General features: G+C 50.6%; 1 protein-coding gene across 10 annotated transcripts in view; it reads right to left on the bottom strand.

Moving 5' to 3' along the window:
- Window positions 1-27,270, bottom strand: part of EHMT1 (euchromatic histone lysine methyltransferase 1) — a 126,405-nt gene that overhangs the window by 68,960 nt on the left and 30,175 nt on the right. For 2 of the 10 annotated variants that reach the window (XM_075439278.1, XM_075439287.1), the window contains exon 1: window positions 12,184-12,506. The exons of 4 other annotated variants lie outside the window; for them this stretch is intronic. In XM_075439278.1, the coding sequence (XP_075295393.1) occupies window positions 12,184-12,270 (87 nt within the window). In that variant the 5' untranslated portion in view covers window positions 12,271-12,506. Of the gene's footprint in view, window positions 1-784; window positions 843-4,236; window positions 4,311-8,071; window positions 8,153-12,183; window positions 12,507-14,511; window positions 14,536-27,270 lie in introns of those variants that run through there. 4 more of the 10 variants (XM_075439288.1, XM_075439279.1, XM_075439281.1 and 1 more) reach the window with 4 other exon arrangements.

Here is a 27,270-nt window from a genome sequence, read left to right as displayed (position 1 = left end):
CACGGCCACACCGAGATGCTCTCAGCAAGAGAGAACTTGTGCCCCAAGCGCACCACCTTCACATTTTCAGACACACACCTAAAAGCAAGCCGTAAGCATCTGAAACCTCAGCTCAGCCAACTGACCAGACAGCCTGAAACAGAACATACCTCCAGCAGACACCGGCCAACAGCTTCCATCAAGAAACGATCATTAAAAACACAGCCCAAAGTTTCAACACTGATCATTATTTGCTAAGCCAATGATATGTATCCTTGCTGCAAACATCTGCTTGCAAACCCTACCTCTCTTCTAACCAGACTTCTTGTAAACTGCGAATAACTTCATTTTTCTAATGGATTTACCCTGCTGTAAGGCTAATGCACAGAGCAGTGCAGAGAGCCGGGGCTCCAGCACAGCCCCACAGCTCCCAGCCATGGGAAGGGGCACCCAGGCCTTTGCCACAGACACCAGCAGCAGATAAAGAGCCTCAGCCTGTCTAACAGCGACCAGCTTGTCTTCCCAGCCTTTGTTGCAACAAGGAAAGGTCTTTCAACTCCTGCTATTAAACTGACTCATACTGGCAGCCCCAGGATTTCCAGCAGGTTGCTTTTACCCATCCGATTCCAAGTTTTTCTTTATTTCATAAGCAGCAACCCCACTCCACAAACCATCCACGCTCTCCCTTCCACAAAAGCGTTGCTGCTGCTCAGCCCATGAGGCCTGAAGAAAAGCCACGGCAGGAACCCTGGAGTCAATCAGAGCTCGGCAGCTAACGACCACCCTCCCTCCTCGCTGCAATTACCAGAAGTTCGGGGCTGCCCCGGGCCCTGGCCAGCAGCTGGAGCTCTCAAAGCAGAATTTCCAACGCCAAGAGAGGCCAGAGAGAAACCATCGCTCTTTTCCTGTGAGAGGAACAACAAGCTGGGTGCTAAGGCAAGGCTAAGCGGGGTGGCACCGGACGGGCTCTCCTGGTCCCTGTCTCAGAGACACATCCCTCGCCAGCAGCGGCAGCGGCTTTACAACTTCCATGCCTTGCTCTGAAACAAACAAAACTCAGGATCAAGGTAGAAAATCATAACAGTAATACAGCCAACTGTGAATTTTGAAGCATTTTGATCAAAAGGAAGCTAGAGGAAACCCCTGCGAAGCGCTCAAAGCCTCTTCCCCCCAGGCCAGCGCTCTCCCCTCCTCGCTCCATCAGCACCCAGCACCCACCGGGCACCCACCGGGCACCCACCGGGCAGCGCTGCCCATTCATTCCCACCGGCCCACGGCTCCACCCAGCCAACTTCGCAGCAACTTCACCGCAAGTGTCAATACCTCCATTTTTGTGTGTGTGTTGGGTGTTTTTTTCCCTCCCTTCCCTTCAATTCAGAGCAAACTTCCCCCTCTGCTCTCACTCCCCATGCCCCAGTCCGGCGGCTCCCGGCTGGCAGGGAAATCCTATACCCACCCTCCCGCCGAGCAATGTCTGCTCTTGCAGCCGTCCCAACAAAAGCCAACTGCCAAGCACACGCCACTTCACAATAAAAGTCTCACTCGCTCCATTTTTCCCCCCCCCCTCCTTCCCGCAGCCGTTCCCTCGCCGACCCCAGCCGGATTATTAACCTTCCGTGGCTGGAGAGCCTCCACCAAGAGTGCACACCACCAGCAAGGAAGCATTATTCCCCTCTTCCCCCCTCCTCCCCCTTTTAATTTTAGGTTTCAAGGGGAAGAAAAAAATATTGCATCTTGAGAAAGCCTGATTAGGTCTTTGCAAGGGCTCTAAGAGCCATGAGGATCCAAGCTGAGGAGCCAGTGCTGGCTCAGTTTTTTCCTCTCCATCTCTGTTTACAAGCAAACAGGCTTCCTCTCCTCCGTGAGGTCTTTGGAGGAGATGGAAGACGGCTCAGACCAGCCAAGGAAAGGCTCTGCAGCCTTTCCAAACAGACGACGATGACTAGAAACCACAGTGGTGCCTTTAAAACAAAACAACAAAAAAAAAGCAGCCCACAAAAAAAAAAAAAGAAGAGAAAAAGAGCAAAGTTGGGAAACACAGAAAGAGCTTTCTCAGCCTCCTCCTTGGCATTTTCACCAGCCATCCGGGTGCCCTTCGCAGAGGTCCAGACAGGCTTTATAGGCAAAGACAACACACGCAGAGCAAAACCCCAACATCCTGCAGCTTCCCAAGCCCAAGAGACCAGAGAGTTACATCAGGAACCAGAGCTCTCCAGGCAGACAGCAAGGAGCAGTGGTTGATGTGCTCAGGTGTCTACCTTCCCCGGGGTCTTTGTTTTTTTTTTGGTCTTAAAAATCAGCGGTCTAGGAACCCGTGGCTTTGCAGCAGCGTTACTCTGACTGGAGCCGTGCAGCTACAGCAGGTCGATCTGAAACAGGGCTGGGAGCGGGAAGACCCCTCTGAAACCCCGCTCCTCGCCCCGGCCAGGGCAGCAGTGGCCACCCCTTGGCACTCGCCCACGGCCCGACAGGATGGGACGCACCGATGCTGCCGGCCTGCGAGGCCTCGGGCCAGGAGGCGAGCGCCGACCCCTCCGCGGTGACCCCAGTGCTGGGCATGGCCCCACACCAGCGCCCGCAGGGCCGGGCTCAGCCCTGGCCGCCCGGCAGGGTCTCGGCTCCCGCGCGAGGCAGCGGCGAGGTTTGCAGTGAGCTCTGGAGCAAGGCAGAGGGGCAACGCTCTCAATAAACGATGCAACCCCGGCAGCAGCGGATTCTCACTCACTCATTTTTTTCCTCCCTTTTTCTCCTAAAAAAAGAACCAACCACAATCCAAACCAACTTGCTCATAACAACCTTTGCCTTCAAGAGAAAACAAACATTTTGCAGTTAACTGTATAGGAAGTAATGATGAAGAAAACGCTCATAGAAAGGGAGCATTTCTTTCGTAGGCATATGAAGGCTGCTCAGTTCGGATCTCAGCGCTGCTCAGGTCCCGCAGTGCACGGGCAAGGTCTGGGATCACCGCTCGTGGGGACACTGACCACGGGCCTGTCATTAGAAGCAGCAGAAGCATTTGATCTGGAGAAGGAAGCAAACGTAACCACCAGCGTACCTGGCCTACAAGCAGTCACCAGTCTCAAAGCTCCTTTTTTTCAGGTTAAGGCCACTTCCTTATAAGCCTCGTGCAATCATGTGAACATGGAATTTTATCTGCAGCTCACAACAAGCACTGCCCTCAGCCTGAAGTTTGTCCCCAAATCAAATTCTTTGCAATTCTTCTGTCTCCTGAATTCCTTTCAACCAGATTCTTCCTAAAAGAAAAGAAACATTTCCTTCTCTGCCCCCATGTCCTCTCTCCTATCCCAGCCGCACAAATCAACTCCCGACATGGGGGGAAGGGTAGAAACAAGGCGCAAGTCCCTGCACGCAAGAGCTGGGAACACGGAGACATGTGCACGAAACACAACAGGACTTAAAGTGACTTCTCGCAAGCCAACGCGGTCCACGATGGCGTGCGGGCTTCGGGCAAGGGGGGTTTGCAGAGCCCATGCCCTCCTGCAAAGGAGAGATCGATTTACCCTTCCTCGCTGCTTCCACGCTGGGGAGCGTCGCACCCATCTAGCTGTGTCCCAGTAGCTAAAGCCGGTGCAACCTGTACATGCAGGCAAGTGTAAATCCAGAGCAGACAAAGGCATCTCCTCCTTCCACAGGCTGAGGTTGGCAAGGAGGACAGCTGCCACCTGCCTTCTCCTAGCACCCGTGAGGGAGGGGGAGAAGGGGACCCTCAAATGGAGACCAAGACTCATCACTATCTCTAGCAAACGCAAACCAGCCGTTTCAGAAACACCCGGTCCCCAGAAAGGCTTCACCAGGATGAAACCGTCACCCCAAGGGGAGCCTGGAGCGAGCAGGCTGCAGCAGCCCGGGGCAGGGGAGCTCGAAGGCAGCTCACCCCCATCGAAGGGGCCCAGCACCTCTCCAGCCTCCATGCTTCTCTTCCTCCCAGCCCCAAACCCCCGCGGCCGGTGGGGCAGCTCCCTCTCCCCCTGCCCGTCCCCGGCCGAGGGGCTGGTGGCGGCGGAGGGACAGCCCCGTGCGGGCTTCCCGTGGGACCCGAAGGACCTCGCTCCACTGCCCACACCACCTCCACCGGCGACACCTCCAGCCGTCGAGGCCAGCAGCAAGACAGCGACGCCTGCGAGCCGGGAAAGCGGTCAGGGAGGACAAAAAGACAGAAAAAATAACATCAATAATAACAATAATAAAACTTGCACCCTCGGGCCTGTCCCTCTAATAACTACAGCAAAACCTCACCAAGGCTTTACTCTCCTGGAGGGCGAGAAAGCGACACAGCGCTGCCCAGCACCGAAGTCCTGGAGGTGGGAGATCCTCACCCCCTCTCCTCCATGGCCTACGGGCTTCGTCCCCGGCGTGGGGCCTTTTTTTTCTGCTCTGTCATTAAGAGTGGAGCCTGGTCTTTTCCTTCAATCCCAAGAATTGCACGGAATTAGATCATCTTTCTCGGCTCACCTCCCCCTGCAGGCTGCTCCCCGAGCATGCTCAGCTCGGCCTGGCGCTGCCATTTCATAACGGCATTGTTTACAGACGCGGGCCGACCTGCCATTTTTCGACAGGAGGAGAGGAGCGGGCGCTCGCCTCCCGACCGCCCGCGGGGCCCCCCGAGCCCCTCGGCGTAAAAATCCGCGTCGGAGAAGGGCAGTCGCCAAAGCATGGAAAGCAGCAGGCTGTGGGTTTGTGGTGGTGGTTTTGTTGGTTTTTGGGGTTGTTGTTTTTTTTTTGCCCCCTTTTCCTTCCTCGATTTAGGTCCAAATCCACCTGCTCTGGAAGGAGAGGTTCACCCCTCTGGGGGCTGCCGGGAGCGGGGAGGAGAGGTCTCGCAGAGCTCGATGCAAAATGCCAGCCATGATTTTTAGCTTCTTCGAATCACAACTGTGCTTTGATGTCTCCTAAAAATATTATAGCCAGCCCAGTCTGCCATCCTCCGTCGAGCCTTCCTCTGCGAGAGAAAGGGTTGGAAATACGGTATTTCCCTTGAATAAACAAGTTGGCTTAGTCCCAGCACACAGAGTTTTCTCCTTTAAATGCAAACCGGAGTATTTTTGCAGGCACACAGGAAAATCAGGAGAGGAGGAGGGGAAAAGTTCCTTATTTAACACCAAGAGCTCCATGAAAAGCCTTGCAAGGTTGCTCCGAGCCCCTCTCCATTCCAGTCCTCTCCCCGTCCATGCTGATCATACTTTACAGCTGAAAGCAGCTCTGACTTATGACGGAGAGAAAATGCCAGAAGAGCTGGAGGTTTCCTCATCCTTGGAACAAGGACAAGTTGTGCAAAGCCTCCTTTGCAAGAGGCACTGTGCTGCTCTGACACAGTATGGCAGCGTTGCAGGCAAGACGCTCGCACGTCACATCTTCTTAACCCCCGCCGCCTCGACCCTTCTCCTCCACCACGTCCACCAGCCTTCCCCCTCCTGATGGGGACTGAAGGAATAAGACAAATAAATTACCTGGTTTTGGGGACGCAAGCTGTCATGTTGGATCCCAGAATGTTTTTTGAAAAAGCTTGCTCTACATTTTTTCCCCTCTAAATTCTTTTTCCTTTTTTAAGGACACTTTCCAATTAGCTGGGACAGCGTGCGAGCTTGGCTCCTGCTGCTTTCCTGACTGGTGTAAATCCTGGCAGGCAGTGCTGCCCGCTGCCCGTCCTCCTCCTCTGCCCCCCTCCAGGACCCACGCCGCCATACAGCCACGCCAGACATCTCCTCCTCCACCCAAGAGACCAAGGAGCTCACCCAGGCATGCGGAGGGACGGATCCCGCAGGACCACGGCCAACACGAGGGGACCTCAGGGTCTCCTCTGCAAAGAGGGGCTGGTGTCAAAACTCTCCAAGTTTACAGGGGTCGAAAAGAACCGGCTGGAAATGGTAGCTAAGGGTTATAAATTCAAGATCCGTTTCCAAGTTACTGACATCACATGTCACTGCAGGAACATATGGTCCTCCGAGCCTCGCGAGCGGGGAGCGCGCGCTGCCAGAGCCCCGAGCCTTTCGGCTGAACCAAAAGCAAGGTAGCTCTCCCGCTGAGGCGATTCCTCAACTGCTCTCAGCTCCAGGAGCGGGAAGGGGAGAAGGAAAAACTTCAGGGAGACGCAGCAAAAGGACAACAAAGAGGATCAGCAGGGATCAAGCCAGCCCTCCCCCAAACCAGCTGGCCAGGGGGGTGAAGCTCCTTCTTTACCTGAATAATACAGCTCCCTGCCGCTGCCCGAGATGCTCTTTCGTTAGGAGATGGCACCGTGTGGGAGAGCTCAGTGGAGACGGGCTCCGGCGCCGGGAGAAGGAGCCCCAGGACAACCACCACAGCACGAGCCCCCAGGTCCTGGGGCTGATCCTGCCCTCCCACACCTCGGCTGCCAGCCCCAGGGTTTGCCCAACGGGGGCACGACCAGCAGAAAATACGCCCCATGTGTGCTGCAGAGCCCAGCTCTGTCCAAACGTGTTCCTGGGGAGAGGGGAAGAGCTCGTGCTGGCACTCAAAAGTCAGTGAAATATGCACAGGGGAAAAACCCGAGACCCCAAGGCCCTGGCCTGGGGCTCTTAACCCTCGCTGGAAAGCAGCACGACATCCAGCCCTCGGGTTTCTCTCTTCCCTCCAAAGTAGGTCAGGCTTTTCAGCGTCTCTCTGCAGATGCTTTCAAAGGGCATCAGCCGGCAGGGATGGAGCATTTGGTGGTCTCGGCCGGCTGCCACACTGGCGTCACCCTGGTCACCACCAGACAGGAGCACACGTTGCACACCTCAGCGTTCTTTCAGTCGCTTGTTTTCTCAGCCTTCATCAAAGCCAAAGCACATTTTTTTGCCATGAACAGGAGACAATCAGGCAGCACGTCAAGGCCTCTGCTCTTCACTGCTAAAAGAAATCTCATTTCTCTCCTCGTGACTTCTTCTGATGCCTTTTCCTTTCACACACATCTTCCAGACGACGAATAATGAGCATATTTGTAGTCCAGTGGAGACACAATAGGTATTTACATTAGGTATCACAGACTGTGCTGTAAGCTCCCTAATCTTATAAACGCCATCTTCACTTCTCACTCCTCAAGTGACAATTCAGTATCGTGTCTCCATGGTGGCTTCAGGGGTCTCCCTCGAGCCCAGCAAGCTCAGGCCGGCGGTTTGCCCGCTGGCAGGGGTGCCCAGACCCCCCACGGCTCTGGGACCATCGGGGTCCGTCCCAAGTCCCACCGCGATCTGTGGCAGCCAACAGAGCTGTCTGCAGGTAACACAAACAGCAGCAAGAAACCCCCCAAGAGCCTGGCAGGGCCTGGGGTCTGAATTTTAGGCAACTTATAAAACAAGCTGCAGACACAGGCCTGCTGCCATGAAATCAACCACGGATGTTTCGTTCTAATCAGCTGTTCCTTTGGATTGCAAGCTACCATTAAAAAAACAACCAACAAAGTAAGAGAGAGGGGAGGAAGCCACACCAAAATAAAAAAGATGGCTTCTTCCTGGTAAAAATATGTTTGCTCTTGCCTCCACCCGAAGCAGCGAGCTGTAGGCTTGCTTGCTGCAAGCAGAGGCTGCCAAAGGCGACCTAGCAGGGAGGTGCCACGCGGCCGCAGGCCCTCTCCTCCCCTTGGGAAGCTCAGGCCTCGAGCAGCTCGGACACCCCGGGGTTTGCTCTTCTGCCTTACGAGAGCTGCAAGCAGGGAGGGCTCCTGGGAGAACCAAATCTTCCAGAAACTTCACACCCGCATAAAAAAATTTTAAAAAGCACAACCTCAACCCCCAAACAAGCCTCCCCACCCCAGAAGACATATAAAAGACCACCAAGACGCGAGGATACAAAGCCGGCGCCTGGTCGGAGCCGGGCGACGCGGGGTGCAGCAGTACCTGCGTGCCCATGGCACGGCGCAGGGCAGCGCCCGCAGCGCAGGGGAGCCTGGCCAGCCTCCTCCAGCCCGCTCGCCCGCCGCCGGAAAATAAATGTATAGAGACACAAATAAACACCCAACCCCCGGCCATGATTCCCCACGCTGCCTTCCTCCCCAGCGGCAGACAGCCTGTCTGCGGCCGGGGCCGGCGCAGAGCTGCTCTCCGCCAGGCCTGGGAGGTGGACCCTGCTGTACCTGCGGACTTCTGTTGTCTTCTTCTGGTGAAGACTCAAAGAGTTGCATATTCCAGATCCTCATGAGCGGTGATTCAGTTTCTGCTCATGTGATAAAAGCTCCCTCTACAGAGTGAGCATGCCCAGAGGAGACCATTTCACTGCTCCCTCCAAGCTGCAGCCATTTCACAGAGAACCTGCCGGCTCCAGGGCGTCCATTGGAGCGCGATTATCCCGGGCATCCCGGGGACGCCCCGGTAATGCAGATCATCTGTCAACTTTCTGACAGGGTGCCAGGCCTCAAAACTGATCACTCGCCTGAAAAAAAAAAAAGCCTTTTAAACCAGAGAGCGAGGGGTTCTGTCTCGGTGGCCTTCAAGAGTAGCCCTTGCCCGCAGGACAAGCAGAGGCAGGAGGGACAGGGAGGGATGCTGCGCGGCGTGGGGACGCTCCCGTGCCCATTCTGTCCTGCCTAATGAAGTCCCCGAGCTCCAAGCGCTGGGGTAAAGGCACACGGGTTAAACTGGTTCAGTGTGCAGTGTCCAACTGCAAGTGCATTCGAGAGCCGGTCTGCTGAGCTGAACGGGAGCTGGTTTTCACTTTGGAGATTAATAAGAGAACCTGACCTGGTACAACCAACCTTAAAAGGGTACCACAAACACAGCCATTAAAAAGAGGGGAGGGGAAAATGTAATGAGGGGGGAAAGCCCTAATGAAGTGATAGAGCAGTACTAGGCACAGGAGCTCTGGGCTCAGCCTATGTCAAGCCAGATGATACAGCTGGCCCAGCCAGCAAGATAAAAGGAGGAATTTTAGCTTCAAAATAAAAGTAGTTGGTCTCCGTTCCCCTTAACAATTAAGCATCAACTCTTCGCAACCTTCGCATCTGCTCCAGCTCCCAGTAAAACTGCCGGAGCAACTCGCAGGAACATCTGTAAGCAGAGCTGGCCGGAAGGGATTCCCGCACCAGGGCTGCGGAGCTGGGGGCTGCGCTGCAGAACCTCCCACCCGAGCAGGGGGAGGGCGGCCAGCAAGCCCGGCGGGGAGCCCGGAAGGAAGAGGAAACCCAGAAATGGACACTGGCACCACCCGCTTGCTCTTGGCCAACAGAAAAAACACTTTTCCAAGAACATAAGAGCAGAGAAGATCGTTCTCTTTAAGAGCAGAAATCAAAATGAAGACGAGCTGAGTGCAGTGCGGTACCGTGGGCTGGAGGGGGCAGGGAGCAGCCTGCACCGCAGGGAGCAAAAAGCCATCGCAATCCATAGGGAGGTTTTGGGGAGCCCAAGGGTGTTGTTTGCCTTGCACCCTGCCCCAAAAGCAGGCAGCACCTTAAGGCCTTCAGCACAAGCACGAAGCCATCGCCTGCTTTGCTCTACCCATCCCCTCCCCTCCGCTGAGCATCACAGAATCACAGAATCACAGCATGGTTGGGGGTTGGCAGGACCCTCTGTGGATCCCCAAGCCCAACCCCCTGCCGAAGCAGGGTCACCCAGAGCAGGCTGCACAGTACCGCGTCCAGGCGGGTCTGGAACATCTCCAGAGGAGACTCCACATCGCGGGAGCGGGGCCTGGTGCTGCACCATGGCAGGCTGGACACACCAGCGAGCCACGCTCCCTCCAGCCCGGGCAGCTAACTCGCCACCGTGCCCAGGCGCAGCTGCACAGCAGCAAGAGCTAAAGCAGCAGAAGAGCCTGCCACGGCTCTGCCTCGGCTACAAGGACATTTTTTTTCTCTCCATGCTCTGGAGAAGGTTTACTACTAAACAGTTAAAACACACACGGCTAAATCGAGATGACTGAAATTCATAGGGAAGGAATATCTGAGGTGACAGTATAAGGCAAAGATCTCTTTTTCACCCACTGGGTTTTTGTTTGATGTAAATCTTAAGTTTTAATATACACAAAATGAGATTTTCCTGGCCTTTCTGTCAGCTGCTGAGAGGTGCAGAGATAACTCATTTAAGACAAACTCAAAAATCCCCAAACAAAAGCAACAAAACCTGACTACACAGACAGCAGTTGTGTTATCCACCGCATCAAAAGATGACTGCAGTTCAGACCAAAGATGGCTTTCAAACAGTTGACACCTTGCCCTTCCTTGCAGAATGAAATTACCAAGCTTTCCTTAAAATCACAGAAATAGAAACAAAGATATTAACAAACGTAGTGTCAATGAACTACCACAGTCAACATCCCCTTTTGGAGATAAAATAAGGACGGAGAGCCACGCTGCAGCCTCAGCCTTCCCGTGCACGCCGAAGGGCAGCACTCCCCACTGCAGCTCACCACCAGACACGTTCTTACTGCTGAGGTTAAATATACACTGCACGCAGAAGCTACCAGAGACGCTTTTCACATCTCATGGCCATCCTTGAAAGCACTAAACACTGGTTTAAAAAAAAAAGCAAAGCAAAGCTGATCAGGGTATTGCAGATGCTTCAACAACCAACTTCAGCAAGGCGATCGATTGGCATCGTACCAGCATCTCTGCACAGCACTGCGTTCGCGGGGGATGCTTGTGTGTTGGTTAAGAAGACCTGCTCTTTATGCCATCTGAAAGGAGAACGCAGCTCCCAGGGCACAGCCGCTCCTACGCCCGCGCAGGGTCCGTCGGAACGGTGCCTCCTGCCCAGGACCCCCAGGACCCCCCATCTCCCCCAAGTTGCGGAGGTCGGGGGCTGCACAGGCTCTTTTCCAACCAGCTCCTCAGAGACCCATCTCCAGGCTGGCTGAAGAAGTGCTTTTTCTAATGATGCAGGATGAGAACAAGCCGTGCCCCATGAAGCTTTCCCCTTTGTTCAACCCAAATCCACTCCAGCAGTTTCCCCACCAAGCCGGTACCAGACAGTACAGCACCCGCCTTTCCAAACATCTTCTACCAGGGACCATAACATTACAAGGCATTTTCAGTCCGGGGCTTTCTGGCCTCCGTTCTCCGATTCAAGGCTCGAATATCCCTTTCAGATATCCCACGTTTTCAGGAGGAAGGCAGCAGCAGAACAACCTCCCTTCACAAAGGACACCGGGTTCCTCAGGGCTTTTGCTTAATTACGCCATTAGGCACGGCATTTTCACAGCTCCCTTGCAGAGGAAATGCAAGTGGGAGGCAAGGGGAGATTTTTCTTCTTATAGGAAGAACAATATTTAGCTATGCTAAATACGGGGGGTTTTCCTTATTTCCACCAGGCTCCTCTTCTTCCAGACCCTCCCGCTGCTCAAATCTGAAGCTCTTTTTCAGCTTCCTGGGAAGTGATCCCAAAAGCACAATAAGCTGCAGGGACTTTCGATAGACGATGAGCGTTTCTGCTGGAATCCCGATTTGCTTCTGCACCGCTAAGAACCGCTCCCCGGCTCCGCTGCAAGCTGCTGGCGTGACTCGTCCCTCCTCAGCCATTAGGTACGACATTCCCTAACCAAACGCCCGCTCCCACGACACACCGAGCATCCTCAGCATCCTCCGAGGGAGCCCAAATGTCCACCTCCAGGCCCAGGTAACAGCCTTGGAGGAGCGGGCAGTCATTAATGCATGCTTCTGAAATCACAGCTTTCTCCACCTTTCAAAACCAGTTTTTTCCTCCCCAAAGTTTCCAAGACATCTCCCTCCCTCCCCCTCTTTCCCCAGCAAAGTTGAAAACTGCTCTTAGTTAATAGGAAACATGGCATGTTCCCTGGGACGCTGCATTGAGTACATCACACACACCAAGAAGAATGAAAAAAAAAAAAAAAAAAAGAGAAGAAAAGGGGAAAACAAAAAAAAAAGATGCTGTTGCAACAGATGTTGAGATGTAAGCTCTCTGGGAGATGTTGCTGTGTTTTGATAAGAATACGCATCGAGTATTCCATTTACAGGGCAATCCTAGAACTTTATTTAGAAGCATATTGGCCAGACAGCTGTAATTTAGAACATACTGTATTCCTAACAGTTCCCAATTATAAACCCCTTCAGCTTTAACTTATAGTAACCACGGCTCCTTCTGTTTAGGAAATCTAAAAACACCATTTCTCCCCTTCATTCAGCTATTGCATATCAAGAGCTTCCACCGTACAACACAGCCTTGCTCGAGAAGGGTCCTAAACACAGCATCCCACCTCCGTCACAGCAAGCAAGCTCACTGCTTTAACCACACTCACCGTTTGCTCCACGGATAAATGTTTTATGGTTTTATGTGGGGGACAGTAGATGGGGTGGGAATCAGACCCATGTCGGTGCAAAGCCATCCTGCTTATTAGTAGTCTTCTGCCAGCAAAGCCGGCTGTAAAAATGGCTGCTCACATTCAATCTCGCTTCTGCTGCAACGCTTTGCTGTCACGCTGGAGCTCGGGTGGAGATCCTGCCGATGAGCCTCACGTGTTCAACATGTCCCTGTTCTTTGACCTCACACCTATTTTTTTCAAGGATTAGGGCATTCAGGTGAAAATCAGCAAGTTCTTCACTGGAGGAGAATCAGTGCTTCATGATGCTTTTATGTCTCTCCCCAAATCATGAGCTCGCCTATGAAATATTGCAGTTGATGGCTCTACAAGCAATTCCGCTGACATAAATTTCTGCAAGGAACAGAAGGAGCAGACGAATCCTTTAAAAACAAAGCTCCTGCTTCATGCAAATATCACTAGTTAAGAAGAGCAGAGAAATAAAGCAAGCATGATGTGTATACAGAATTGGCTCTAAAGAGGCTGCTTTTCAGCAACTGCCATAAGGTGGCAGTGGGTCTTTAAGGCTACCTTACACCTTTCACACAAGCACAATAGGAAATTACCACACGGGTGGTTTTCCAGCATCTGAAACTATTTAAGTCAAATTTCCTCATCAAGAGAGCCAGACCATACATGAAAACTTGGGGCTGAGATCACCTCCACACCAGAGTCGCACAAGGAGAAAAAGCCACCCGGATCAGTTCTGAACAGCCATAGATGCAGCCCCCATCTGAGCCAACGAAAATCCAACCCTTCTCCTCTCAGCGTACAATTACAATGCCGGTTATTTTACATAAACACTTTTCTTTGTGCATTCATCCAACCATAAACAAGCCAGTGCCCATGAAAGAGTAAAGAGAAGCTCTGCACGGCCAGCAAGCTGGGGCTCCAGCAGACTTCTATGCAGGGACTGCAAAAGCAACACCAGTAAGCAAGCTGGTCACCAACTCAGTGCAGGGCACAGACTCAGAAAACGCCCAGGAAGCATTGGGTACGCAAGAACGGCAGAACTGGGCAATAAACAGGCAAGTTACTTTAGGTAATAAAGTGACTCATCACGCAGATTGACCCAACTGTGTGAGACCATCACCTAGGACAGAGCAATAAAATAAAAATCTATGTTTTGCTCTTTACCAATCGCCCCCCGAACCGAGCTATGAAAAGCAGCCGGAGTTGCCCTGAAAAAAGAGCTGGTCTACCTTACTGCACGCCGGCTGAAGACAGACTACAATCACATAGATTTCTATGCACAAACACAACAACTTTGTAACAGCAAAGTATTCAATGCCCTAAGTAGAGCAAACCTCTTGCTTACCTTCACGTGCAGCCAGGCTCAGGCAAGTGTGGAGACCCCCTAACACACCTGCCCCTGGAGAGAGGGCTGCAAGGGCTGAGGCTCGGGCTGACATCTCCCCCCCTGCTCCACACAAAGTCAGATCTTCCCTACACCTCGCTAATACAAACCTCGAGCGCCAACGTAAATGTTTTATTGGCGCTTTACCGTGCAGCTTGCTGGTACAACCACTGGAGTCGGTCGGCTCCTGCAGCACATACCTGCTGGTGCTCACACATTCCTTGTAACAAGCTGGCGACTACAGACCAGAGCCAAAAGCCTGACCTAACACCACTCTGAGAGTCCCCTTCCTTCCCCCAAATCCACTCGCCAAGAAGTCAAACCCTGGCAAAAAGCACAGAAAACCTCTCAGCCAAAGGAATAAACATTTCTACATTCGCTCCTCTCCTCGCCAGTTTGGAGGACCTGATGTGGCAAGGTTTGTTTGCAATCCTTGGAATGCAAAATAAGCCCGAAAAAGGGAGTTTGAGTTTTACATTCTTTCGCCCTCCCACAATCACAGACGGATCTGGAGTTAAACTGCGGAGCAGGTCTGCGCCCTGCAAGGCTTCCCATTAATAATAATTAGCGACCGAGCCGCGCAGCCCACGCCTGAGACGCGCTCGCATGCCTTCCAGGAGGAAGGCGCAACCCAGCCAGTCCCCGCGGCCCTGGCTGCCAGCCCCTGCCCGCTGCCGCTTCGTGTCACCCCCAGCCTCGGACAGGGCCCTTCTTCACCGAGGGTTGCCAGTCAGCAAAGGTCAGGATTTTAAGAGCCCTCCCCGCCGATCCGCAGGAAGCGGTGTGAAGCCATCTCGTGTCAGTGGTTAACTATGCTGCTTTTGAATCGATTCCAACAGTTTTTACTCCATCCGGCCTCCTCGCTCCCCCGGCCCGGGGGCACGGGAGGGAAGCGGCCGGGTTCGCCCTACCTCGGTCCCGGCGGCGGGGAGCCGCGGGCTCCTGCCAGATCCCGACTCCAGGCCTACCGCTCCTCCAGCCACAAATCCATCGGGCTCCATGGGTGCAGCCTCCACCCCGGAGCATGCTCAGTACCGCCCGATCTCCTGCCATTTCACAGCTTTAATGAAATGTAAGCATAAGGAAGTGTCATTAGCAAAGAAAAAAAAAAAAAAGAAAGAAAAGGTGCGGGATTCACCCGGATTCGGCCAACCTTCCTGCTCCCATCCTCTGTCGAGGAGGTGAAGCTCTCGCTGCGGGGATCGCAGGCGTTTTTAGGCAGCAAGCATCTCATTTTAGAACAAAAGCAAGGAAAATCCTGTCTCGAGCAAGCCTTGTGCAAAAAGGAGCATTTCCCAGTGACACTCCAACCAGCAGATTTTTCACTCTGGGCCCTCCCCAAATTACAATATTTTCACAAAATGCCATTAATATTAATTCCCCCCCCCCAACAGGCTTCAACTGAGGCTTTTAGCTCGCAACGCAAACACTGCTGCCCATCCATCTTAAAGCTAAACCTACCCCAGTCTACCCTCTATCACCTTGAAGGTTATTTTAACTCCATTTGCAAGGAAGTTACAAAGCCGGATGAAAGCGGGGGGAAGAGGGGGTACTACAGGACAACACATTTCATTCAGTTTTCCTAAAGATCTGAATTTTAAGAGAGGTTTGTTTTTCACCAGTCAGCCCTGAAGTTACTCCATCATTACGTTGTCTCCTCAATGCAGTAAGATCATTTCAAAGGAGAATTAATAGAGGATTTTTTTAAAAAATCCTTTCCAGTTTTCCAAACAACAAAATCTGCAGAGACGCACAATACAGAAATCCACTAGGCATTTTCACTGCCGGAGGACGACAGCCTGTGAGCGATCTGCACATAGAACTTGACTGTTCCTTAAAAACTTCTTATTTCCCTCTACATGCTTTTCACATCCTCTACAGCCAGTCCCTGCCAGCTCGCAGAGCTGCTCCAGAAAGCAAAGACAGTTGTTGCAGTAGTAAAGCTTTGCAGGCCAGCACAAAGGTTGGTTATTTAATCCCAAGAAAGTTTTAATGTATGCCCTATCCCTTCTGTTGGGCCCAAAGAAAAAAAACCGCTCTGGATGTCCTACTCTGTTGCTGTGTGTGCACTCTGCCGAGCGATCCTCATTTCCCATGCGTGCCTGGCTAATATTTCTGCCATGTATGTACAGTGTCTGCCTCAATGCTGAAGTTTTGATTATTCAAAGGAAAAAAAAAAAAAATCAAGTTACTTCATCAACCCAACATTTCAGAGAAAATCAGGGTGACAGACAGACGAATGCCAAACCCCAGCTTTTTTCCTGAACCAAACTGCCAAGGTCACCACAAAAACACTAAGAGACTTTCTACACACTGCAACAAGCCAAGTTAAAGCCCAGGTTTTCATCAGTCCACAGCACATTCGTGTCAGGTGCACTGCGCAAACACCTCATAACGTTCTCTCGTCTCTTCCCCGATAAACTGAGCCCAGGCCCCAGCACCAAGCTGCAGCTTTTTAGCACATTATTTGGGATAGCGTTCGCATTCGACTTCTGAACGGCTGGCTGCCTTTCACGCCACGTTTTACTAAAATATTTTCAGAGCACAAAACATTTGGTAAAGCGACCCAGCATAACCACAATAACCTGGCACAGAGGGGGCGAGCTCAGCTCCCCACGCAGCCCTCCTCCTGCCGAAGGCTCCCACCCCAGGCTGCCCCTTCCCAGGGACGCGCGCCAGGGACCTCCGCGTGCAGCGCAGGATGCGATTCTCTCTACATCACATTAGGCAACTCGGAGACACCGCACACTGCTCTCATTAAGCACAGATTGGTAAACCCTGCCGACAAATTCTATTCTCGTCCGCTCCCTTGCCTTTAAATTGGAGGCAGTTTAAAAATAATATTCAGAGCATATAATCCCGAGGCATGTCTGCCGAATCTAGCAGTGTTTGCATCTAGCACAGCTCAAGCATGTCAAGTTTGTTTCCTTGGAAACAAAGACCAATTTGCAAGCATTGCTTTCTTCTTTTTTTTTTTTTAACGTAACGAAGACGTACATACCTGCAGCTCTTGTTGATACAAAGGAATTAAAGCAGATTCACTTACCAACACGGTTCATAAGAGAATTACTAATATATTTCATTAATGAACAATTGGCTTGGCGCACTAAGGGAAAACCACAGTTCATCACTATTTAAAAATCCCTTTTCCCCTCAATAGATACACACTCGAGGCATGGCATTTATATTGTTTCCTTGGGGACAGGTAGGGAAAAAAAAAAGCAAAGCCAGAGTCATTTGCTTACCCTAGGCTAGGTACGCTGCTTCCTGTGGAGGAACAATCTACGAGGGAAATCCTGTATTGCTCCTACCACATCGCTCCAAAAGATACACTAGTACTGCTCAACATACACCTGCTTTCAACACAGACTGAAGAGTCAACACAAGCTTCATAAAAAAAGAAGCGATAACGTCTCCTAGATATGTTTTGCCAGTTTTAAGCCCAACTTTTTCCCATCAAGGGCGTGCGTTAGGGCTTAAGTGGGAAGCCAGCCTTTCTATGCAGCCATAACTCTTCTCCTACAGCCTGCTCACATCAAAGGTCCGCGCGCTGAAGGCAGTAAATCCTACGGTGACGACACACAACCTCTCTGCACGGGCAACAAAGAGGAGGGAGGGCAAAATGTGTCAGAGCTGAGTTATCCACAGCGTCATTTGCAAAGGCAGCCAGCACCTCCACCCTCCGGAGCCTTCCTCGGGAATTAGAGGAGCTCAGCACCTTTCAAAACTCTGTCAGACAAGGAGTAAAATGGACTCACATGAGAACAGCAAATAAAATTGTGGCTCCTTAAACACACACTGCCGGAGGCTGACTCAGCACAGAGTTCATTTCCCAACATGCTTGGGCTGAGGCCAGGTTGCAATCTCTACTTGAGAAGATTACCTTCATATCCAAGGGAGCAGAGCCCAAATCTTCTCTCATTTGTATCAGCAGCATCATGGCTAAAAAAGATAAGGGAGCTGCACCCACAGAAGCTGACAGGAGGAAGAAAAGCCTCCTTGCTCCAGATAGAGGGCAAAGCCTCACAGTTCCCTGCCCCTGGAGAATCCCAGAGTCATTGCTAGAGCCAGTGCCCAGCACTAAAGCTGACCCCTGGACGCTTCACACTGCTGGAAGCCAGGCCTTGGATTCCAACGCACCAGGTCCTCCACAGAGGAGCAGAGCTTGCAAATGCCACGTCACTGACGGAGCAGCCTTGCTGTCCTCTGGAACGTGCTCACAGGAAGATCAATGTAGTTCACCTGGAGGGTAAACGAAAAGCACCAAAAAAACCCCAAACCAGTTCAGCAGAACTGCCAGAGGACCTTGTCCTAGATCTTGAAAAATGAATCTCTTTTCAGTGCGCTGACTTTTCAAATGTGGCTGAAGAGCACTCAACACCACTAACGCAGGTTGTCATTCCTGCTGCAATCCAGTAATCCTGGAAGCAAATCTCCCAGCCTACACTCTGCAACGTATGCACCCTTCACCAAATATTGTAATTACTTAGTTTCATTCCAACCAATGCCACGGTCTTAAGGAGTTCTGGAGACTGTTCTAGCCCCCGTGAATTCTGGGGAAAGACCAAGGAAAACAATCTAGTTCTTCCTGATCAAAAGCAGAGCATATACTGAAAAAAGCATGGAAGCATCACCATGCAAAAAAGAACCAAACACATTGTGATTTGCTTACAACAATCATAGACTCATAGAGTGATAAGGGTTGGAAGGGACCTTAAAGATCATCTGGTTCCAACAACAAAAATACCTAGGACATTTTCTAAAGCAATTTATAGGAAGAGATGGGAACAGTAGGAAATACTAATGTCTCCATTTTACAGATGCAAAAATGAGGCTTGGAGAATTAATTGCCCAAACTTTCTGGAACAGTCCTTCACAAATGCACGGAGCAGAGGCACGTGACACTGGAGACCTAGATGTGAAGTCATGCTCTGCTGCTGATCTACTGAGTCACCTCGGCTGGCCAAGTCGGGGCAGCAAAGAATGTGTTGGGACAGCCCGTCTGGGGCGACTCGACTTGGAATCACAGGGAAGTCTGAGCACTTTAAGCTCCCTTGAAAAAACCCTCATCCTCCATAATTTAAACACAACCAAAAACCCCCCAAACACATCAGTTTATGCAACAAAGATATCAGCATTTTCTCCTTCTGCTAAGACTCCCTGTAAGGGACATGGTTTTGGAGGGGAGGGGAAATATTTATCCAAAGCAGTAAACTTGCAATCACTAAGGAGCTTTTTGTGCCCACTGCCAAGCCTGAGAGCCGGCGGCTGCCATGCGGGTGAGTCTCTGACACCAGGACAAAGCCCAGACTCAGACAAGCAGTCAGTCACATCTGAACCAACCCGCAGGAGCAATCCATTCAGAGAAGTTACTTTGACATTTTTTTTCGGATAACTGGGCTGCAAGTCAAAGGCCCGGGGGCAAGGGCAATGAGCTCCGTTACGGTTTTTTAATGCAGTTGCATTCAACACCTGGCAAACACTTAGGTGGAAATATTGTATTGAAGCAAAAGCAAATGTGGAAACAGAGTGAGATGACACCTGTTACTAACAAATGTAGTTCTTGCCTCCTTTCCTCCAGCCCGGCAGCCGCCGCAGCGTGTTGCTTGCAGGTATCAGAGGAACAAAGAGCTGATGGATCCCGTGAGCCCCACATACGCCTGGAGGCTTCTGAACACAGGTTTAAATTTGGGATGATAGGCATGGGATTTATTTTGATGCCCAAATCATTAAACCATCCTACTTGCTTGGGTTCCCAGAGCTACAATGCTAAAGACTTGCTGTATTACGGAGGACAAATGTGAGGACGGTATTTAGAGCTCAAGTTTCAGGCTGACGAGCTCATTCTGATGCCTTCCCACATGAAAGCTCTGTAGAAAAGACCCCAAATTTCAAACCAAGAGCCACGTGCTTGTTTTGGTGGCCAGCTCAGAGTGAGTTTTTCAAACCTGCTGAGAGCCTGCATCTCCTAGAGATGTGGAGACTCTACAGCAAGATGCAAATGGTCAGTACGCTTGAAAATTAAGCACTGGTTTCACATCAAAAATTAAACCACTATTTAAAAAAATTTCTCCCCTCAAATTCTCCCACTTTTCTCCGCCCCCCTGTGTAATACACATGTACTTACCTCACAGAGAGGCACAGAGCCTAATTTTGTTAACATTTTAAACTGAAGGCCTCAAAACACAGCAAAACACTAGGGAAAAAAACCCCACAAAATGCTGCAGTAATGCAACCAGCTCTCAGAGAGGTGAACCAGAGAACGGGGGAAGATGGACACGGCAGCTCATCTACAGCTGAGCACAGCAGCCCCTCTCCTCCTGTGCCTGCTCTTGGCCACAGCGACCAAAATCTGTTTTGGAGCCAAAGCAAGGGAAGGTAGGAGTCTACTGGAGAGAAGTTTTGCACACTGAAAAATCACCATTTGCACTATTTATCCTACAAGGAACAGGAAAGGGCTTCACCCTTCCAGTGCCCTGTACAAAGCACAGACTCCCCGTCCTGGTGCTGATCTCCTGAATTCAAATCAGCATCACGGATCTTTGGAAGCTTCTCCTCTGCTCTCATGCAGCCCTACCCCTGAGAACAGGCAAGCAGAAGTCGCTGGTTCTGGTTCAGTAATACTACCAAAAATAAGACAAAATAAAAGTGCCCTGGCAATAGGAAAAAATAAAAAACACCTGAGTATTTTTCTTCTGCAACAGGAAGCCAAATGCCGGCCCTAAGCAGCTGCTTGATTGCTCCTGGGCTTCAATTAAACCAACTCCAGGACTGCCGAAGTCAGCTTCCTTTCCTCGAGCACTTTTGTAAGACACTTACTTGGTAGCTGAAAGCTCTGGAGCTTCACATGAAACTTATTAGCAGCTGGATCATCGCTGTCACTGACTTCACAACCCAGAACCAGAGCATCGCACCAAGGCAGCTCGTTCCCGTGTGCCTTTGATTAATGACTCCTGCTGCACTTGGGGAACTGAATTTCGGCACTGTTTTCAGGCACAAGCCAAGAAAAAACAGCCAGCCAGGCAGAATATGGCCCTCCAAGAAAGACTTCCAAGGATTCCCTGCTACTCAGCAGCTGACAACACGCAGCCGGACACGGTCAGCGGAGGGAGGGTGTTGTGGACCATTACCATGGCACGTTTGTTGCGCACCGCGCAGTCTGCAGGACGGTCCTTCCCCAGATGGGTGAGAGTCAAGCGAAGAGCTGCTGCATCACCTGGGGAACATCACCTGGCTTTTTCACTGCCTCCTCAGTGCGTTCAGCTCTTGTGACAGACCAAAGTCGATACTCGCCCCCGACACCCGTCCTCCAAAACAGCGCCCGTCGAAATGCATGGAACTGCTTCAGAATAAATCAGGCTTACTGATACATTGGTTCAAAGCAAACACCCCGAGAGGAAGCAAAATCCTTTGCAGTCTTTTGCACGGACATGTACCCCACACGATACAATCGCAGTCCAAACAGTCCAGACTTCAGCCTGCGAGAGAGGGACCGTCCCAGCCGGCCCGGAGCACCGTCGCTCTGCAGCCTGCCCTGGAGACAGCGGGCCTGGCTTCTCCTTGCAGGATCAGGTGAAAGGTGTCAGCAGGCACCCGACACAAACACAAATGCTTCTAAGCCTTGACCGCGGGTAGACAATGTTCTCATCCTAGCAGGAGGATTGCTCAGTGGCTTTTTTCCCCGCTTTCAGAAAGGGGGAGGGAAGGGCCCCCTCAGATCATGATAATTATGACATTAGCCCAGATGGTTATAGTGGGAACACCCCTCGGGTACAGTCATCATCACAGTAATATTTTTTTGTATTTCCCTTTCCTGGCATGCCTTAGAAGTTGGAGTGAAAACCCTCAAGGGTGGATATTTACAGGTCAATATGCTGTGACACGCCTGCAGCATGTCAGTATTGTCAGCAGTATTTTTTTCTATCCTTCTTTAGGAGGAACAGAGTAAAGGATCGGTTGTAAAGCAACTCAAGATGCCTGTCAATGCAAACTGCATTTAAGACTTTTCTTCCTCTCCATACTGAAAAAAAGGATCGAAGAAGTTTCTGTCAAGCCCTGCATATCCCACTACCAATCTAAATATGCCCCATTCCCAAGGAGATTGAATGGATGTCATAAATCAAAGTTTTACTGTAAACTACACAAACTGAAGGAGAAGCTGCATCCATTGCAACGCACAAGGAAACAAAAAAGAGAAACATGGCTCCTAAGTGACACAAGCACATACAAATTTTCCTGCAACAGGGTAGTTGATCGGCACCAGTCTCTCAATAACTGCCAGTCTCGGGGGTTTATACAGCAAGACTAAGTCTCCAGGGAGGGATGCTAGTAAACACGACCTACTGTTCTGATCCAAGTGAGGGATGGAGGACACCAAGGTGCACAGAAAGTAACGGGGTCCAGTAATTTGAAGGATTCTTATCCATTTATTTTTACCAGGTTCTTATACTTCATTTCTAATCCCTGTAACGCTGCCTTGCAGCCATCAGCTAACTTCACCTTCACAAATCTGCCAGTCTGCCTGAGAGGAGGGAAGGTTGCTGCCATCATTTTGTTCTAAAGAGCTGCATCCCAATGGATCCAGCTGCGTTGATCTGCACAGCTGCATTACAACAAGCTCCTTACAGAATTAAGGTCAACTGAGCCTGCATGTCATCATAAAAATTCACTGAATGTTTTGTCAGATACATAAAACATACTTCTAGAGGTGAAAGCCAAACTTCTTGGTAAGAGGCAAACTCTGCCAAGCTCATGCCTTTCAGACTTGCAGTGTCTATCAGTGACACAATTAATTTCTTTCTCTCCATGCAATTGATAATTAACTGGAGGATCTATCTTCATTGCAAAAGCCAATGTACGTCTATGTTAAAAGGGTTACTTGAAGACAGGTTACATGAAGGTTAAAATTACATTACCTTGCCTTTGCTAGTAAGTATACACAGGACGAAATTGCAAATTAACTTCAACTAGCTACAGAGGTCAAAAAAATCCTATGCTTTGCCTTCACTGGGCTGCAGTGCTGAAACAGTCACCTCTCCTGATGCCACCATGGTGCTTTCAGTGCTGTGGACAGTGCAAGGCTGTGACACAACTGACTTACACCATTTCTTCATTCACTGGCCAGGTACAGTTGTGCTCAGTTTCCTCTCCCTTCAACCATTCATAGTTTTGGTGGGAGACCTTCAACATTGGAAAGTTTCTCAGCCTGGTAGAGCACCGCCTTCCCCAGGCTCCTAAATGACAGGAACCAGAGACCCTCTGAGACGCTCCCTGTGGAGAACCGAAGGGTCAGTCCTGCCTGTTCATCACTCCAACCATATTCAGAGGCTTGGGGAACTTTTCTGTATCACTTTTTAGTCCCTGGCATAAAGGACAATTAAAGCAAATACTCTGCAGCTTGCTCTGCTTGCTGCAGAGACAACAAGCAGCACTTGCCTCCCAGTCCCTCATTTTGTTTGCCATCTTCACCTGTCTGCCAACTCCCTGCCTATATATCCAGATGCCTTTCCTTTAAACCCTGCTTTGGGATCAGAGTTTTTTCTGTTTGCAGTTATTCACATACACAGATGCACAATCCCTCATGTTTCAAAGCTTCATTGCCCATGCCATTTTTCCTTTTCTGTTTTAAACTCTCTTCCTTTAATTTTAATACCTGTCTTTTCTTTCTCATCTGTTTCTAATTTATTCCCTTCATCCTACTTCCGTCTTTCTAATCCTTTCTTACTATCCTCTTGGGGCAGGTTTTAAAACAAAGATCCTGCTGCTCCTCACCTCGAGGTGCAGGCAGCAAAGAGGCCAAACTCCTTTATTGAGCCTCGGAAAGTGAGCGAACACACATGGAAACAACCCAAACCCCAAAAAACTGCCAACATCCCTGCTCTAGTCTCAAAACCCACCAAATTCACTCCAAAGAAGCATACACGCTCCACTGACCCAACAGACAGGAAGGTCCTGCTGCTGCAGGAATAGTCTCTGGTATCCTAATATAACCTGAGGATAAATCTCAATACTCTTCCCCATTAACACCTGACCAGTGAAGAGTGATAATGTGTGTAACTGAACACATATGTGCACACATCCATACATGTGGAAATACAAGGATGAGTTTTCTTGCTTCCCTGTCCTTTATTTAAGATTTTTATACATGCTTGGCCTACCTTGTCCTGCCCGGCTAATGATGGTGCTCTATTAAATGCATATTGGGTCCTGTCTGAAAATTCAGGTTTTATACAGCTGCCTCTATCCCACCTGTAAGGTGAGCTGCTAAGCCAGTATTAGTGCAGAAAAAATACGAACCCAGTCCAACAACGAAGAGAAACACCCTTTTGCAAATACAACTGGTGGGTGACAGAGGGGGCGGAGGGGCAGCCTCCCCTCGCACACCACGGCCCCCGGGCGCGCAGCCCGGGCTGCCCATCCTGCCGCAGCTTGTAGCCATGGGCTCAGCAGCCTCAGATCCCCCCGCCTCGCACAACGCTCCCAACCGCGGGTAACCCGGGCTGGACCGCTTAATCAAACCTCCCGTGCTCGTGCCTGCTCCGAGCAAGCAAGGAGCCCGGCGGCAAAGGGGGTCTGTGCAGGGCAGCTGGCACGGTCACCCTGAGGAAGGGGGTCTCCACCAGCCCTGCCCACCTAGCACACAGGTCGGGGAAGCCCGCGCCTCTGAGCCTCTCCCTGTGAGCCTACTGCAGCCTTGACCTTGCAAGCTTCAAGGCATTTTGGTCCAAGCTAGCAACACATTTTAAGCATAAAAAAACCAGCTTAAATAAATTGAGACCTGCTCGAAGTTAATTTGTGCTATGGGGTCCCTGTGGCAAAGCTGACAAAGCCCAGAGAAGGACAACACAAGCAAGCAATGGTCGAGCCATCAGACCTCCTCCCAAGGATCCTGTTGGGGCTCGGGCCCTCCACGTGGCGCATTTCACAGCCACAAAAACCAGCCAAAAGAAGGGCTGAGGCTGATTCCTCTTCTGACTCCGGACCTCTGCCTCCGCTCCCCAGCATGCCCGTTTGCTTTTGCAGAGGGCATTTACAGCGATGACCTCCATTCCATTATGCCTTACATTTTCACTTGCTTTCTTCCATCAACAATCCTCATTTATCACCATACATTTATTATTCTTGGAATTAAAATAATAAAGGAAATTGTGCTGAAGCTTCACTGTTGGGTCTTTTTTTAAAAAATCAAACTAGCCCAGAGAAAAATTTATACTTCATACTAAAGAGGAAAAGAGAAAAAGTAAAGCATGGTTGAATTTTGAGCCTACCAGCCCTCTACATTGCCCTTTTTATGTCTGACAACAAACAGGCGCAAATGCTATCGAGTCACACACAGGTACTGGCAACGCGATCCTGCTTTGTACCACTTTGCAGCGAGGTGCTCATTCTAACACAGCACAAGCCACCAGGCAATTAAAACAGCCCCAAAACAAAAGGCCATTGAAAAATCTGCTAATATACCCAAACCCCCTCATTTTTAACCTTAAACAATGAACAAGGCACCAGTATAGAACTAGTTTTGCAATGTGTCAAATTTAAAAACAAACAGTCCCCCACACCCCATTAAAGCCCGGCCCAGCAGTGATATTTTTGACATAATATCTACTATGAACGTGTCCCGAGGCACTGCAGACGGTGAGCAGCGCTTCATGGCTTCCCTTTGCCATCCGCTCCCACACTCACGACAGTGAAGCCCTTCCTCGGCACAGCTGAGTTCAAAGCAGAAAAAAGGGGGCCTGCCTTACCACCAGGCAATTAACGACTGGGGAGGGGGAAATCATAAGCACTCGGCGAGCCGAAGCGCCTCTGCAACCCCTGGCCTTACCTGCTGGGAAGGGAGAGGCACGGAGGGAGCTGCACCCTTTGCAGGGCACGGCTGGCAAGAGCAGAGGCTCCAGGCTGCCGGAGCCTTGGGTGCGGGGGGAACCGGCCGGGAGACAACCCCCAGCTACGTGCCGCTGAGACGCTGAAGTTTAGAGGCACTTCGTCCGAGGCAATCTTTAGGAAACCCCAACGGAGTGAAGCAACAGCAGTAAAAACCTTTTAAGCAAAGCCTGGCGTGATGCGTACCTCTCTGCTTGGCCGTGCCGGCTTTTTAGATTCCCGTCAAGGATTGTGGAGGCCTACACCAGCGCGTCCATGCGCTCCGCGCGAGGAGCACGCTGACAGCGAGCAGCATCCTCCCGGCACGCCGTGGCTCCGTCCCGTCGTGGCCGCGTGCTGGACGGGAGGCGAGGAGCCGGGATGCTGCGCCGCTCCCGGAGCCTGCCGGGGGCAAGGAGGCAAACCAAGGGGAGCGGGGATAGTTTTTAAGCGCTCTCGATCATTCCTCAGAATAAAATAAAATAAAAAATTACTCATCGAGCGATTAAAATGTGCAAACATTTTGCTTGGTGTTCCGACTGCCACATTTGATATTTCAAACAACATCCAGGCCAATATTGTTGCTTAATTTAACATAACTGGATCCCGAATGCATTTCTAACAGATTAAACCACAGAAATATCCACATGTTTTAATGAGGATTTGGCACTACTCGGAGCCAAACAGATTTTAGCAATATTTTTGGACTACAGTTTCTTTCAGAAGAAAAGAAAGCCCACTGGTAATAGATCTGTATTCCCTACATTTCAAGGTTTTTTTTGGATTTAAGTGCAAATTGAAAAACCTAAATATTTAGTGCCATTATAATTCGAGCAACATCTGGACAATTTTCTCTGCCTCGTAAAAGATCTTAGCCAGCTTTGCAGAGGCTCAGCCCATGCTGCTGGGGCAGAATGGCTCCTGTTACATTTGCATGCTTCACTCCGATTCCGTAGTTTCTATGCCAACAAGCATTTGTAACTCTTTAAAAAGCACATTTGGAAATGGGGGGAGAAGGAAGATTTGAAATGTGATAAAGATTTATTTTCTGTTTGGGGATTTTTTTGTTGTTGTTTCCCTAAATCCAAATCATCCATTCCTCTTTTTTTCCTGAGCCCTGGCAACCTCAGCAAGGCCCAGTAACCATCACCTCAGCCATGGCAGCTCTTCCACCGGCTTCCAAATGCAGCAGTGACTCCCAAAGAGGAAAGTTTGTTCAGTCAATCTGATGTATAAAGATATATATACACACACATACTCGCATAAATAAGTACATATATATCTCCAGTTCTCTCTCCAGACAAAGAATCAATAGCAATCGTCTACCAGTGTCTCTTCAGCCGGCCAACTCGCAGTGCTGAGACATGAGCCCTCCGGACGTCCCCCAGCCTAGCGAAACTCTGTGCAAACCTGCGTGCCCACCTCCTGCTGCGGGCTACAGGGCCTGTGCGAGTTGCCAGATCCCAAGGAAAAGTAAACAGAGACAAGCAGCTACTACTGAACCGTCACTCAAAATCCAGCAGTTTGATTTTGAACCAGTATTTTGGAAGCAACATCAGCCCTTCCTCCCCAGCCCCAGCCCGTGCAGATGGCTCTCATTTCACAGCTAACGGTTGTGCTCAGCGCTGGGACATTAGAGGTGCACCGAGAGAGAAAACCACATCCACAGAAAAGCAAAATAAAACATTCAAAGCAAACATTACTACCGATCTCACAAAAAAGAGAGAAAAAGCTGTATTTTTTCACACAGGTGCAGCCTACTGGATGCGCGGCCATTGTGAATTCCTCTTCCACATGAAGTTCACACC

This window comes from Opisthocomus hoazin, chromosome 19 (assembly GCF_030867145.1).
Source record: "Opisthocomus hoazin isolate bOpiHoa1 chromosome 19, bOpiHoa1.hap1, whole genome shotgun sequence".
NCBI lineage: Eukaryota > Metazoa > Chordata > Aves > Opisthocomiformes > Opisthocomidae > Opisthocomus > Opisthocomus hoazin.
This window is presented reverse-complemented; position numbering and strand designations above follow the sequence as displayed.